We start from the raw sequence: 15,657 nt of genomic DNA on the forward strand, positions 1-15,657 counted from the left end.
TACAGAAATATGCCAAAACTCTTACAAAAAAAAATAAAAAATACTGATTAGGTGCAGCAAATGTACTCATGTACTTCATACTTAACATTAAACATACCTCTTACATGTTAATGTATGCGTGGAAATGCAACTTTTACACACAATTTTACTTTTTACTCATTTTAAATACACTTTGTTGCAAATACCTTTTTACTTTTAAATTGGAAAAATATTAAGTGTGAGATTATTAAGATATTGATGCTTTTTCTAACAATAGACTAGTTAAATTGTTTAGTTTTGCTATTTTTACTCAAGTAAATGATGTGAATTCTTCTTCCAAAAGTGCAGTAAACACATTTAGATTGACATAAGAAATATACACTAGCTTAGCTAGCGTTTCACCCAGAAAATGTCTGTGTTGTTTTCAATGAAAACAAACTGTTTGATTCATGAAATGAGTTACAAAATGATGAAATGAATGAAATGAAATGAAATATACTAAAGACATTGACAAGGGTAGAAATAATAATTTTAACCTGTACAAATCTCCAACTTTACCTCTAGATATTCAACCAGCCAGAGATTTTATTGCTTCTCAAGTCTCTAAGTGACCCCAAACTTTTGAGTGGTAGTGTAAATCTAAAAGAAAGCGTGAACCTGTATATAACTAATTAGTTATTGCACCTGTATCTAACATTCTCACCTGTTGAGGCACTGTAAAAGTCTTCTCCTCCATCTTATAAAATCGTTGTGAACTGCACAATACATCTGCAGCCTCTAGTAGAAATTGCTCCAAACCAAAGAAAAGTGTTCTTAAATTACACCATAAACTTCTTGGAGAAGCCAAACCAGATAAGTGGACACTTGGTGAGCCATTTTCATCTCCGCCCTCTGTGGCTATATAATGTGGATGAGTTGGACAGAAAATTGAGAGGGAAGATAGAGGGATAGATGTGGGGATGTGAGTCAAAGCGACAGTGTTAGCTACCTTGGCAGTTGAGCAGAAAGTAGCTCATGTTGTGGCTGAAGGAGCCGCTGATGTAGTCACAGCTGTCGGACAAGGCACACGACAGGCAGCGACGGTTGAACGAACCGAAGGTGTCCGCACTGTACAAACAAAGGAGGGGACATTAAGGTTTCTGCAGCTTTCAAAAAAAAAATCCCAAAACAATTAAAAAACTGCTAAAACAGAAAATACAGTGAAAAGAACAGTCGTTACCTGTACAAATGTCTTCGTTTCGGACCATCCTCAGTGCTCAAGAAGTATCTGCAAGAGACAAAAAAACGTCATGGCAGCTTATCTATTAGAGCTGGGGGACAAAATTGATAAAGCATAGTATCTCGATATTTTGTGTGGCAATATTATATTGATTCAGGGCCGCCAAGTATCTATATTTAGTGTTCCGTCAGTATTTTTGAGGCCGTTGTTGAAATAACGCTGCTAAGTTCAGCTATTTTTATGATTTATTCCAAAAAATTCAGAGCAGTGGAGCTTAAAGTGAAAAAACGATTTCGCTTCTCAAAATAGTGACCAAGTATCTCAACAATATGACAATTATGACAAGTGATATTATTTCTCAAAATAATGAGAAACTTTCTAAAAAAAAAAAAGTACTCAAAAATACTCAAAAAAAGTATCTTCATATTTTGAGAATACTCCTAAAAAATGACTTAGTATGATAACATTATGATACATAAAAAAAAAGATGACTTAGTATCTCAAGATTATGACAAATTTTCTTTAAAAATGACTTCCTCTAAATGATGATTTAGATATCTTAAAATATATATTTTTTTCCAGAGGCCCTAGTGGGAAGCCATGTGGTCAGGATTTCGTGTTGGGAAGTTGTCGAAATAACACTGTAAAGTTAGGCTTTTTTTAATGTTTCATTCCAAAAAATGCAGAGCAGTGAAGCTTAAAGTTGAGGAAAGTTTGATAAAATGCTGCAGTTGTTGTCGTCCATACATGTTTGATATCAGTTCAGTTTGACTGAATACTTTGTTGGTCAGTCTGTGGGTTTGACTCTTATTGTGGAGAAATAAAAAGACTGAAGTGAGATGAATAGACTGAGAATTTTATCTTATTTGACAAAACAATTTCTGATTGAATTGAATTTTGTGGACACAAAAAGCAATTAAACAGTTAAATCCCAATATATTGTATCACAATACTTGCATATCGCGAAATGCTTAAAATTGCAATATCGTATTATCGCGAAAATATCGGGATAAAATCGCATGGTGGGGCCTCTGCTGATTCACACCTCTATATTCTATAAAATGTCCACCACTGAGAAGAAAAAAGCACCTGGAAAACACAAGCAGTGTCCCGACTACTCACTAGAATAGAAGTTTCATAAATGAATTATGGGGTGAAAAAGGGGGAATGAATCCTTTTAGAAGAGAAGTAGGCCAAATCCTACCCCCTGGAGAAAGAGGGTTTGTTTTTTTTGGTATAAGAGAGTTTTTAAGGCACTTTAAATTGCGAGAGAACAATGAGTTCCTTTGTCTATATAAAGCGTGTTTGTGTGTATAAATGCAGGTGTGTGCATGTGACATCACGTTAGTCGGATCGCAGTTGCCTTGTGGCCTGAAGTGTGGGTGTGAATCTATCTGGGAGTTATGGGGATGAGTCACAATCCTCCTGGGTGCCACAGAGATGCAGGGCGTTTTTACACCGAGTACATTTCGAGCGGTTTATTGTGTGGAACAGAACGAGCTGGTGGAAGAACATGAGGCTCGTGTGATATAATGAGTTCTTCTTCTGCTTCCAAATGTAGCATCAGTGCTATAAAGTATTCACAGGCTATAATCAGTATACATCTTGACAATAAATAGGGTCATTTGCCTGTTGGGCAGCAGCAAACAATCTGTTAACTGTGCTCTGTCCGTGGTGCTGAAGCCTCCAAATGCTTAAAACCCTGAATATGACTGCAGGCGCTCTCTGCCTCTGTCCATGGTGCTGAAACATTCAACCCATTGGCTCTCTTGTATAAAAACCTTGTAAATTTTGCTGAAGCAACTTTTTTTTTTTTAAAAACAAAACAAATCATCTATCTATCTATCTATCTATCTATCTATCTATCTATCTATCTATCTATCTATCTATCTATCTATCTATATATATATATATATATATATATATATATATATATATATATATATATATATATAACCACTACACTACTTATAATAAAACAATTTGTTTGTTGTTTTCAACAATATCAAGGTATCGTGTGTTTGAATCATGAATTGTAACAGACTGCTGGTGGTGTGTATTGGGTTGGTGTTGCTCACATTAACTGGCTGTCCTCGTTGTAGGCCAGGACTTGGGTAACATCCCAGTCTCCGGACGTGATGGACTGCAGTGTGTCTGTACTGGTGTTGGGCTTTGGAGATAGATAGAAAAGTAAAAGGATACGCCAACGTTATTACATGATATTAGGACAATAAAAATACTGATTTTACACAGGCTACAATAAGTTTTTGTTGCATTCAAACAGTCATTTTTTATTTTTTATAAAACTCTGAACAACACTGTAAAACACTTTTGCATAATGTTAAACTTACTGTCAACTATAAGAGCCTTTTAAATGATACCGTACACAGAAATATTCTGACCTGGGAGATGGACATGGAGATGTGGAAGAACTTGCCCCTGCCTCCTTGAGGAATGGCTCGAGTGAAGAATAATTTTAGCCCATCTTTGGAAAACAGAGGCTTCTCATTCTGAAGAGACACAGAAAATTATTCAAATCTTTCTCAAAAGGTAGATAGATCCTTTATCCATACTTTCAAAAGAATTACATTGTATCCCAACATTATCAGAATATATGTCAAAAATGATTTAGTACCTCAAATAATGACTAAGTATCTCAACAATATGACAATTGACAATATTCAAAAATAATGACTTAGTTTCTAAAAAATAATGATAAAAATCCTAAAAAATTTTATAAAAATGACTAAGCATGAGACTTGACATGAGACATGAGAATATTTCTCAAAATAATGACTTAGTAGCTCAACATTATATGAAGTTTTCTTAAGAAAATGACCAAGTATATAAAAAAATGACTTAGTATATGGACAATATGAGAATATCACGAGTAAATTACTTAGTTTCTCAAATTAATGAGAAACTTTTTTTTATAAAATGACCAAAAATCTCAGGATGATTTAGTTTCTCAAAATAAAAATGACGAAATATCAACAAAATGATGACTAAGTATCTCAACAATATGATAATATTCCTAAAAAAATGACTAAGAGTGTAAAAAAAAATCCTTTACGGGCAATTGCAGTGTCACAGCAGCTTCAAGACGAACACAGTGCAAAGTTATTTTTCTGCATTATAAAACCTTATGGCTGTGAGCTTATGCTGTGCCACACTGAGCTTTAACCAGGCTAGAATATAAAAAAAAAACTTAACTTAATATCACAAAACAAGAGTTAAATCTAAACACATTTATGAACAATTCAAAATATAACTTCCATGTGTGTTGATATTCTCACCTGTCTGTGCAGCCATCCTTCACTCTCATCCTCATGTTTCTGTAGAAACAGGTTGACATGTTTTAATTAGTGTCTGAACAAGTCACAGGCATTTAACACACACACACACACACACACACACACACACACACACACACACACACACACATTCTTGTACTTCTATCTTTATAAGGGCCCTCATTGGAACAGTGAATTCCCTTGCAAGGTTAAAATAGTTTTGCATTTTACATTAGTTTTAGTTTTAATTGGGTTGTGAATTTTTGTTTTCAAATTCAGTTAGTTTTAATGAGTTTTTCGAGTGAGTTTGCTAGTTTTTGAAATGCTTTGTTTTATTTTATATTAGTTTTAGTGATAGTTTTATTTTTTTTGTAATTGGGTATTTGTTGGGTGGGAGATTAAAAAAGGTCACAGTAAAGTTTGCCTTTATTTCCTTTGCCTTATCCATCTTCATTATGTATGAAAAAAGTTGACAAAGACAAAAACGAAGGACATTTTCACTATAATTTTAGTTAGCTTTAGTTAGTTTTGTAATCACCAGTACAGTTTCAGTTAATTATCTTTTTTCTTTTTTAAATCTCATTTTTATTTCAGTTTAAGGAAAATATTTTTCAATTCTAGTTTCCGTTATTTTGTTTAGTTTTTGTTAACTCTAATAACCTTGTTCCCTAGCCCCTTACCCTAACCATTAACCTAACCTTCACCATCACAACTAAATGCCCAACCCTAACCATAACATAAACCTAATTGTAACTTTTACCCTTAAAACAAAGTCTGAAATCTCAAAAAAAGCCTTTAAAGAAGTGAGGACTGGGTGAAATGTCCTCACTTTGCAAAAATGTCCTCACTCTGTTGGTTAAAAACGTGTGCCGGTCCTCACTATGTAGGAAGTACAAGAAACACACACACACACACACACACACACACACACACACACACAAACTCAGGACACAGACCTTAGTGCAGACCCCGGTGGTGGCCTCACACAGTGTGAGGATGGAGATGTTCTGGGCTCTGTTCAGCCAGTTGATGGCCAGTTTGGTGGTGGTGGCCCATTTCACCATGGTCACATAGTACTCACTGACAAACACACAGAAATGATTAAATACCATTAATGTAATTTACATTGCAAGCTCCACATATTCAGCATCGCAGAGGGAAAAGAGGTGACATTTTTTGAAGAAAAAGACAAAATGTTCCAAAATATTTTCACTTACTGATTGCACATTATGAAAGAATTTTAAAAATGTGATGAGACATTAATGAGCTCTTGCAGAAAAACTGAGATGTTAGAGCAGCATATAATGAGCCGCCACAGCAAAGGAGGGATACAAATATTGTGTATAAATATGAATAGAGCAAATGGGGGCATTAAACTTAATGGAACTAAACACGGGACCACATTAAGTAAAAATATATCACTGGAGGAATAAAATGTACAGAATCTTTGCAGGATATATACACAAGACACATCAACAGGAAATTACTACATGGAGGGGAAGATTACACAAATATGTTCATTTCTTGAACAAATGCAGCAGGTTTAAATGTGCATAATTTGACTTATGTCTCACCCCATCCTGGGATCATCAGGTCTCCTCATCTCGATGGTGTGGAGAGGACCGTTCAGGTTCACAACATACAGAGTGATGACTGGGTTCTCCTCACCAGCCTGCAGGGGGACCAGAAACTTTTAGTGATGGAATAAAACTTCAAGCAAAGACTAAAATTTAAAGGAAAAATCTATTTCTGAGTGTTCAGTTCTTTTATCACGTTGAAGACCACTTCTGCCAATGTGATGAAAAGATTCTTAAAGTCATCATGAGAAACTTTCTCGAAATAATGATTTAGTAACTCAACATTATAGGGAGTTTTCTTGAAAAAATGACCAAGATCTAAATAATATGAGGATATTCCTAAAAAAAATGTAAGTATCTCTTGGTTATGACTTAGTTTCTCAAAAAATGACAACATTTATCAGAAAATGACCAAATATCTAAAAAATAATAACTATGCATCTCAACAATATGAGGATATTTCTCAAAATTAAAGACTCAACATTATGAGAATTTTTATTGAAAAATTACCAGGCATCTAAAAAAATGAATTAGTATCTTGACAATATGAAAATATTTCTCCAAAATGAGTTGGTCTCTTAAGATAATGAGAAACTTTCTAAAAAAAAAAAAAAAGACTAAATATTTCTCAAAATAATGACTTACATTCACATACATAAATTTTTTTTAAATATAGATGACTTTGTATCTCAAGATTATGAGAGTTTAAAAATATATATATATCTCAAAGATAATGACTTAATATCTCAACAATATGAGACTATTTCTTAGTATCTCAAGAAAATGACTTAGTTTCTCAAAAGAATGGCATACTATCTCAATATAATAAAAAACGTCCTCAAAATGATGACTTAGATATCTAAAAATAATGTGTTAGTATCTTTTGACAAAGTTTCTAATTATTTTGAAATACTAAATCATTATTTTAATCATTAAGTTTTTGTAGGTACACTGCAAAAAAAGAAAAGTTGGGTGAACTCAAAATTTCAAGGCAACAAACTTTGATAAAATTTTAAGTTGGACAATTAAACTAAATATTTTAAGTTTTGTTTTTGAGTTTGCTCAACTCTGAATTTCTCTGGCACGATTGTAAAGTCGCTATGAATGTCAGCTAATGTTGTGACCACAATTTTGAGTTAGCATTGATACGCTAATGGCTATTCTTGTAGCTGTAACAAGCAGCGCCGTTAGCATCAGTTAGCCGCTAGCATCAGTTAGCCGCTAGCATATGTTAGCTGCTAGCTTTCGCTGATGACCGAATTTCACAACAAAGAAATAAGAGTTAGCAGAACTATTGTCCCTTGTTTTGAACCCACACTTAAAGATACAAGTAACAACAACTCACAAACTTGTTTTTGAGCATACAACTGGCTTCCTTTGTTGTGCTAACTTACATTATTGCCCTAAATGTCAGTAATTTATATTTCCAAGTTTTACCAAATTAAATCACTGTTTTAGGCCAAAAAATACAAGTTGGCTTTTTTGCAGTGTATCAGAGTAGTGTTGATGATGAAGCTGTGCACCTTGGGGTAGTGGTACTCTTTCCCCATGGGGTACGGTGCTCCCGTGAACATAGGCAGCTCCATCCTGGGCACCAAGCTGTCGTTGATGGTGGCGTACGCCAACCTGGCTCCGTCTGGAGACCACCAGTGGGCAATGTGGGACTGGAAAATCTCCTCTGGAAGAGTAAGAACAACAAAATGACCATCGATCATCATGACAGTGAATTAAAAAAAACTCACACAATGTAATGACATGGCTGCAGGCCAGCAGACTCATACTGCTGCTGCTCTCAGGGTTAGATATTAACAGGTGTTCTGGGAAAATGTCTTTTAAAATTTAGAAAATGCTGCATCATTAGTATTACTCTCTATATTGCGTTGCTCTCTGTTCACAGGAACTCTTCATTAATTATTCATTCAAAATATTGGCCTTCATAAAGGATTTATGGATGTAAAGTTAAGCAGTTTTTGATTAAACAACATTCAAAAATACGCAGCTTAACCCTCATCCTACTAATATATTTAACACACAAGCACTTCTGACTGAGCCTGAGGACCTGAGAATGAACTACTGGAAGAAACAACCATCATAGCACAATTCATTTCTTAACAAAATACTATTAGTAATGTAATTCATGTCAACTTAGCTCCCACATGCAAAGATCAGAATGCAGTGTGGCGTCCAAATCAATATATGTACACAGATATGAGGGGAGCAGCCCAAGAATAGATTTGTAGACAAAAACTAACCAATGAGAGAGCTTGTGAACATACAAAGACGACATTTCAGCCGTAGCATACAGAGTACAATGATGTGCACGATTTTCACAGCCAGTAATGACACGCAGAGCACAATGGAAAAAACACAATCCAGCTTCTTAAGGCTCTGATTAGTTGCATTCATAAAAAGCAGATCACCATAGTCAAGTAGAGGCAAAACATTTCATAAATTAAATAGTTCCTTGACTGATAAGAGAAGCAAGATTTGTTTCTGAAAAATAATCCTAATTTTAGCTTCAGTTTTGACACAAGGCTTTCAACATGTGGTTTAAATGGTAGCTTCTGGTTAATAGTGATTCCTAAATATTTATAAACCATGACCCTTTCAATTTCATCACCTTGAACTGTTGTGATCTTTGACAAATTGGGTGTCAACTCTTTACCATTTGAGAAAATCATAAATTTGGATTTCACTGCATTTAATATCAACCTGCGTTGAGCTAGATGGGATTAAACCACATCAAAAGCAGACTGCAGGTATTCAAGGGATGGGGATGAACAATAAATGACTGTATCATCTGCATAGACGTGGAGTAAGGCTTTTGATACATGATCACAAAGATTGAGTATATAATAATAAAAACAAAAGAGGACCCAGGATCGAGCCCTGGGGCACACCTTTTGACACAGAATGCAAAGTGGCATCAAAATAACAAAAATATTGCAGTTCAATTGCTGTTTTTTTAGATACGTGCAAGAAACAGTATAGGAAAATATATATCATTTCATTTTTCATGCCAAGCCATAGTCTGCTACATTTGTGTCTATCACCTTCAAAGTGCCTATCAAAAAATATAAACAATAGTCCCCAAAAATGAAATGAATTCTCCTAAAACTCAGGTCAAAGTTATCCTCTCTTCCCCATCAGCAATACAATAGACTCTCATAAACTCTTGCCTGACCTGCTTGCTATATTTGGACTCTCTCTCCTAGTCTGTACCTCTCTCACAAACCCACACACACACACACACACACACAAAGTACGTGTACCAAATATTCAGGTCATAAATCACAACAGATTTAAATCTCAGTGCAACCTATCAACCAAATTAAAACTCAGTCAGATTTCATAGAAATGAACAACAACTTTAGTTTCTGGTTTGTCGTTTCCTGTGTGTGTGTGTGTATGTGTGTGTGTGTCGTTATTAGCAAGAAACTCACATTTCAGACTCCGAGGGTTCCCTGGAGACCCTCTATGTGCATGCAGGTGTGTGTATTTGAAATCATGTTGCAATCACACACTCTTGTTGAACAGACAGAGAGAGAATAATGTCGTATCAAAGCAGTCTCAGTTCTTCATCACTTTTCTCTCGCACACACACACACACACACACACACACACACACACACACACAGTCCTCTGTCAACACACAATGAGTTATTAAGAAATTATGCAAATAAAAGCTCACTGAGGGAACTTTTTGACAACACAAAGCATGGCCGTGACAATCCTACTTCATTATTAAGTCCGCGGCGACGACGCAGACGGCATTGAAACAGTTCGACTGATTGTTACAGCGTGCCACGAGCTACATTTATAGCAACTTTTGCAATTAAAATTTCATTAATGCTGTTTATCTGTGGGACTGGGTGCTGGCTTCGGGGAATTAACAGACATCAACTACCAATTAGCATTTTCATTAACTGTGCACGCTTGGTGGAATTACTTGATATGCAGCATCATTTGACAAACACCCTCAGCACACACGCGTATGTACATTTGTTCTCTAATGCAATTCTGCAGGAGTAATTGTGCCTGTAGTATCTGTTCACTGCTGGACACTGCTAAACTAATTATAACAGCACACGTCTACGCCAGCGACACGAGAAGAAATAAGGCCTTAATGGCGGCGTTTAGTCCAGTTAGTCCTCCCGCCTGCCTGGTGTGTCCACCTGCACCCTGCTGGCAGAGCTCAGCGGGAAATGATTGGATCACACTGTCTGATGATGAACAGAGCAGCACAGCACAGCATTATGCTGCATTTGCAAATGACGAGGGGGGGAAAAAAATAAATAAAATAAAAATGATTTCCCGCATGGCCGGCTGTACCGATGCCTGCTGACTTCACCAGCAGCAGCTTAAAAAGCTTTCCGTGTGGAGTGGAACCGCCGGGCTGTCGGATCCACTCGGCTGGGGACGCCCAGTCACCTTGGCTAGTCAAGGAGAAAGTAGTTTAAGTTTCTAGAAGCATCCTGATATACAAAAGAAAGTGAGGGAAGAAAGAAAAGGGGGGCGTAAGTGAACTCCTTTTTGATGAGCGGACTCATTTTCTCTCTCTTAAGTAATCTTTCTTTTATTTTTCTGATTAGCAAGGTGAGCTGTCTGAGGCTCATCTCCTCCCTCCGTGTTCTCCATCCTGCTGTGGAGAGACTACATTATTCACTGAGTAAAGGACATTATTAATGCATGAGATACTATGAGTCAAGTGGCCAGTGGGAAATAATGAGTGCAGATACAGGCTCTGTGAATTAAAAGGGAAAAATAGAAGAAAATCAAAAGCTGCCACTGGCATTGAGTTCATTTCTTGCTATTAGTGGAAATACTAAAAAATATATGCCTGTTGTGGAGCCACACTGTAGTATGAAAGCACCAGGAATTTGTGTGGACTAAATTATCAAGTAGAATAAAAATACCACATATTTCCAACAGAGGGCAGCAGTGCTACATGCTTAAACCATCAAATAGAGCAGCACTACAGCACAGGAGGAAATGCAGCTTTTCTCTCACTTCTTAGCATCTGGTGCAGATTTTTAGGCCATTTTTTTCTTGTGTTCTAAATATCCAAAGCCTGTAGTCCATGCATGCATCATATATTCACCTCTACCACGAGACAAAGCTAAACCCTGGCTAAGTGATTGTTCACCGCTGTTTGAAATGCAAGATTCAAAGATCTACAGGATGCAAAAGTCGCTAGTTTGCTCAAGTTGACAGCACAGACACGCCCTCCCTCCTGGCTCACTGACAAGCAGCTAGGTGAGATGACACGACATTCTCCTTTTCCACCCCACATGCCAGAAAACATGTCAGCGAAACTGCTACTATAAATACAGTACAGTTACCGCCATGCAGGCTGAGGTGACAGTATAAGTGATAATTGAGCAGGAATAGAAAAGCACATGACAGAGTGTGGTGAGGTTTAGCTGAGCATCGTCAAGAGCTTCTTCTGCACCAAAGGCAACGTTGTTAGATGATGCAGGACAAAAATGGTGCTGCTGTGAGTTATTTTATTTTTACAGATCTAAAATATGTTAGCAAGAGGAACAAAAGCATTGGAGGATGTAGCCAATGTGAATGCATTTACCTTGCAATGCTACCACAGACTAAGAGGGATCCTAAAAGTATAATGTGTGAACGTTCAGCAGAATTAAAGGGCCGCTTCATCCATTTTTACACATAAACATCAGTTTATAAGTCAGATTAAAGTCCTTCTTAGCCTTTGAAAACAGTTCTGTAATTCTGTAAAAAACAGCACACTCTAGTCTAAATAAGTCTGCTAGCATTACTAGGTAATCATAATGAGCAATTATTAGCATGATTTGTCAGAATGCAGCAAGGAGTTAATGAAAGGATAGACACCGGAGAAATATCTCAAGTGATTTGGAATCGAAACTAAGCCTAGTTAGGGAAAGTCAAAACTAGACTAAAATTTGGAAAAATGTAGAGTTTAAGTAGATTTTTATTGGCTGTAATGCACATTTTACTTGATTAAATGCTAAAACTTTTTTTTTTTGCCGTATGTAAGCTACACATTTTTACAACTGAAGAATACAAATTGCTTTGGGATGACACCAATAACACATTAAGAGTGAATTGTAAGGAAATTACCGTTTCTTTTCATATAATTTGTTTGTGACAGCCACAGGGAGCCACTGCAGAAGAGGCCTGAATTGCCACATGTGGCTCCAGAGCTGCAGGTTGCCTGCCCCTGCTCTAGAGGGAAATTTTCACAAAAACAAAACCCTGATGATGTCACCTCAATTTGGGTTTGAGACCCATTTTTGGACAGAAATGTTGTGTTACAAACTCAAGTGTGGGGTTTGAAAGTAGAGAGTGGGAAAGGTAGGCATTATGGGAAATGTAGAATCCAGTATTTCAGGATTTTATCTATTAGAAACTAAAAGTTCAAGATCTCCAACAGAAAAGGTTGTTTTCTCAATACCACCCATAACGACCCATATGAGCGTTTTGCAGTCCACGTTCAAAAATATAACACAAAGGATGCAGTTTTGTTGAATTTAGGCTACAAAACCACTGACCTAGGTTTAGGGCAAAAATCTCCCTGTTAAGACCTTATAAAAGACAGTTTAAACAGTAAATAAATGTACAGAAATGGCAGAAGTGAAGTAGTAATGAGGATGCTTAACTACCGTAAGTGTCAAAGTTACGTAAAAATGTGCTTAACATAAATATTAGGCATGTTTAAATCACCTTTCTTACTTTTATTTTCACATGAGACACATAGAACCTCCTTCTCCTGGGTCAAAGTTCGACGTCTGTTTGACCCATATACCTCCCCTCCCATTAGAGGGCAGTGGAGGACAGTGGAAAAAGAAAATATGGGTCGTAATTTGCTGCCAGTACAAACGACCTATAGGGTCTTTTATGAGGGGAAACCTATTTAAATGTATGCATAAGTTTTTCCTCCTAACTCCTAGCTAATCCAAAAGTGGGCAAAGAGTTGGAGAAATGACCCCCCCCCAAAAAAAGCTAGAACAAGATGATTTCGTTCCCCAGTAACTCCAAATCAGTATCCTTCAAAAACAACATCAAAGAAAAAAGATACAAAACATCGCCAGAAGTTTCCTCCATGCTGAGAAAACTGATGCCAACTTTCCCAAACTTGATTTTTGTGCGTCGGTCTCCAGGCGACGCAGCTTGGATGCACTTAAAAAGTTGCCACAAAACTATTTCCAACTGTGTGTCTCACATCAGCTTCAGCTTGTATTCACAACAGAAGAAGAGTAGGAAGTAAGAACGAGTGAGATGAAAGCTTAAAGCTGGAGGAGGCTGGTTTTGTTGAAGCAAATCTCCATCCATCCTCATGGGAGAGGACGCTGGCACTGTCTGTTGCCGCTTCTCCCTCTGAGCTAAATTCTAGCAAGGTATTTTGCTTCATATTTATATTGTGTACACGATATATTTTGTAGCTTCTCCTCCTTCTTTTGCTGGATTGTACGTTTGCTTTTTTACCTGTGTTTTGGCTACCTGTTGTTGCTGGCTACCTGTTGCTGCTGGCACACCGGCTTGGACTCGAGCCGTTCCTCCGAACTTTCTGCCGCTGCCTGGTGGATCCTGCCGCCTTAGTCACTGTCCACCGATACCAGCACCAAAACCGGCTCCTTCCTGGGCAAACAATCTACTGCCCGGGTAGCCATCGCCGGCTAGACGCGGTAGCATCACCCGGCTTAGCGAGCAGCCACTCGTTAGCCGGTCGGACAATTTGCGGGCCGCTGATACCGCTGGATACCGCCCGGACAGCCTCTCAACTGTCTCGCTCGGATCACCTGCCATGCTGTGGATCATCCCGCTGTGTCTGACTGTTTCCCACCTCTGGTCAGCAAGTCCGTGGCAAACGGCTATCAACTCCGCACCCGTCCTGACCCGGCACCTCATCGGCATGACGTTGAAATACTCCATCCCCCAACTGCTCAATCTACAAAACTACAGCACTCCAGCCTGTATCCCTGTCATTAAACAACTTGGACTTCTACGCAGACCCCGCTACATCCATAGAAGCTGCCGCAGAAAGTTTGTTTATTCCCAGTCTGGTCACTCCATCCCATCCGTCTGGTCTGCCGAGCGCACTGTCGCACTACTGCCGCGTCATCAGAGAGCCGCCGCACCTGGATCAAATGGAAACACCACGACACCTCTACACCTCAAACTGGACAGAAAACGTGGAGTGGACTTCAGTCTACTTCGGCCACTACAGTCCACCACCCCATCAAACCTCAAAATAGAACTGTTAAATACACAATCTCTCACAAATAAATCCTGCTTCATACATAACCACATCTTGGACAAGAACATTAATGTAATGTGCCTGACAGAGACCTGGCATCAGCCAGAGGCATATTTTACATTGAATGAAGCCTGTCCCCCTGGATACAAATATTTTGAGAGAGCCCGACGCACTGGTCGGGGTGGCGGCCTAGCTGTCATTTACCGCAGTGACCTGAAACTGTCCCCCCTATCTCTGCCCGAAACATCCACTTTTGAATGCCTTGCATTCAAATCCAAACCCCCTTTCCCCGTGACTGTTCTACTCATCTACCGGCCACCCAAACCAAACCCAGCCTTCATCCCAGAGATCAATGAACTTCTCACCACACTATGTACCACCTCTGCACATACCATCATACTCGGAGATTTGAACATTCATGTTGACACCCCCTCCTGTAACCCTGCAGCTGGATTTTTACAACTACTGGACTGTCTTAACCTCACACAGCATGTTGATGTTCCCACACACAACAGAGGTCACACACTGGACCTGGTCATCACTGACACTGCCCCCATCACAAATCTGTCGGTGTACGATATGGGAGTGTCAGATCACAAAACCATTTCACTGGAGTTAAAAGTGTCTCACCACATCAAACCAAAACGCCAAATTCATTTCAGGAACCTGAAAAGCATCAACCCAGACACCATGATTTCAGACCTCCATCACATCCCCTCCGCCAAATTCACATCAGCAGATGAATCAGTTGATTTCTACAATCACACACTAAGCCGTATCCTGGACCTCCACGCCCCTATTAAAACACGAACAGTCACCTTCACACGGACAGCCCCCTGGTTTACTTCACAGTTACGGACCATGAAAACAGCTGGGCGTGTACTTGAGCGGCGCGCTGCAAAATCCGGACTCACTGTTCACAAAGAGGCCTATCAGGAACACCTAAAGGCCTATTCAAAGTCACTCACAAAAGCACGTTCACAGTTCTACTCTAACATCATAAACAAAAGTCCTGGAAACTCAAAACAGCTTTTCTCCACCATAAATCATCTCCTCAAGCCACAGACCCTTTCACACACCGATAACACAGAAGAACAGTGCAACAGCTTCATCACCTTCTTCAGGACTAAAGTCAACACCATCCGCTCTCTTCTCTCCAGCTCCCCTGCTCTGTCTGTCCCTACTGCCGACCCACAGCCTGGGACTCTCCAACCTCTCTGCTACTTCCCCGACATCTCTAAGCAGGAGGTTGAGGAAATCGTCCGCAGGATGAAACCCTCCACCTGTGCCCTGGACCCTTTTCCTACAGCCCTGGTCAAATCAAACATCTGCACTCTAAGTCCC

At 38.6% G+C, this 15,657-nt stretch overlaps 1 protein-coding gene across 5 annotated transcripts in view; it reads right to left on the reverse strand.

Annotated features, from left to right (window-relative positions):
- dpp6a (dipeptidyl-peptidase 6a) overlaps positions 1-15,657 on the reverse strand; it is a 310,062-nt gene that overhangs the window by 15,618 nt on the left and 278,787 nt on the right. For all 5 annotated transcript variants that reach the window (XM_059327306.1, XM_059327303.1, XM_059327304.1 and 2 more), the window contains 8 exons: positions 7,592-7,746; positions 6,066-6,163; positions 5,448-5,571; positions 4,495-4,533; positions 3,601-3,708; positions 3,277-3,368; positions 1,199-1,246; positions 968-1,086 (listed from right to left, as the gene is read on the reverse strand). In XM_059327306.1, the coding sequence (XP_059183289.1) occupies positions 968-1,086; positions 1,199-1,246; positions 3,277-3,368; positions 3,601-3,708; positions 4,495-4,533; positions 5,448-5,571; positions 6,066-6,163; positions 7,592-7,746 (783 nt within the window). The remainder of the gene's footprint in view (positions 1-967; positions 1,087-1,198; positions 1,247-3,276; positions 3,369-3,600; positions 3,709-4,494; positions 4,534-5,447; positions 5,572-6,065; positions 6,164-7,591; positions 7,747-15,657) is intronic.

This window comes from Centropristis striata, chromosome 23 (assembly GCF_030273125.1).
Source record: "Centropristis striata isolate RG_2023a ecotype Rhode Island chromosome 23, C.striata_1.0, whole genome shotgun sequence".
In the NCBI taxonomy this organism is placed as follows: Eukaryota; Metazoa; Chordata; class Actinopteri; order Perciformes; family Serranidae; genus Centropristis; species Centropristis striata.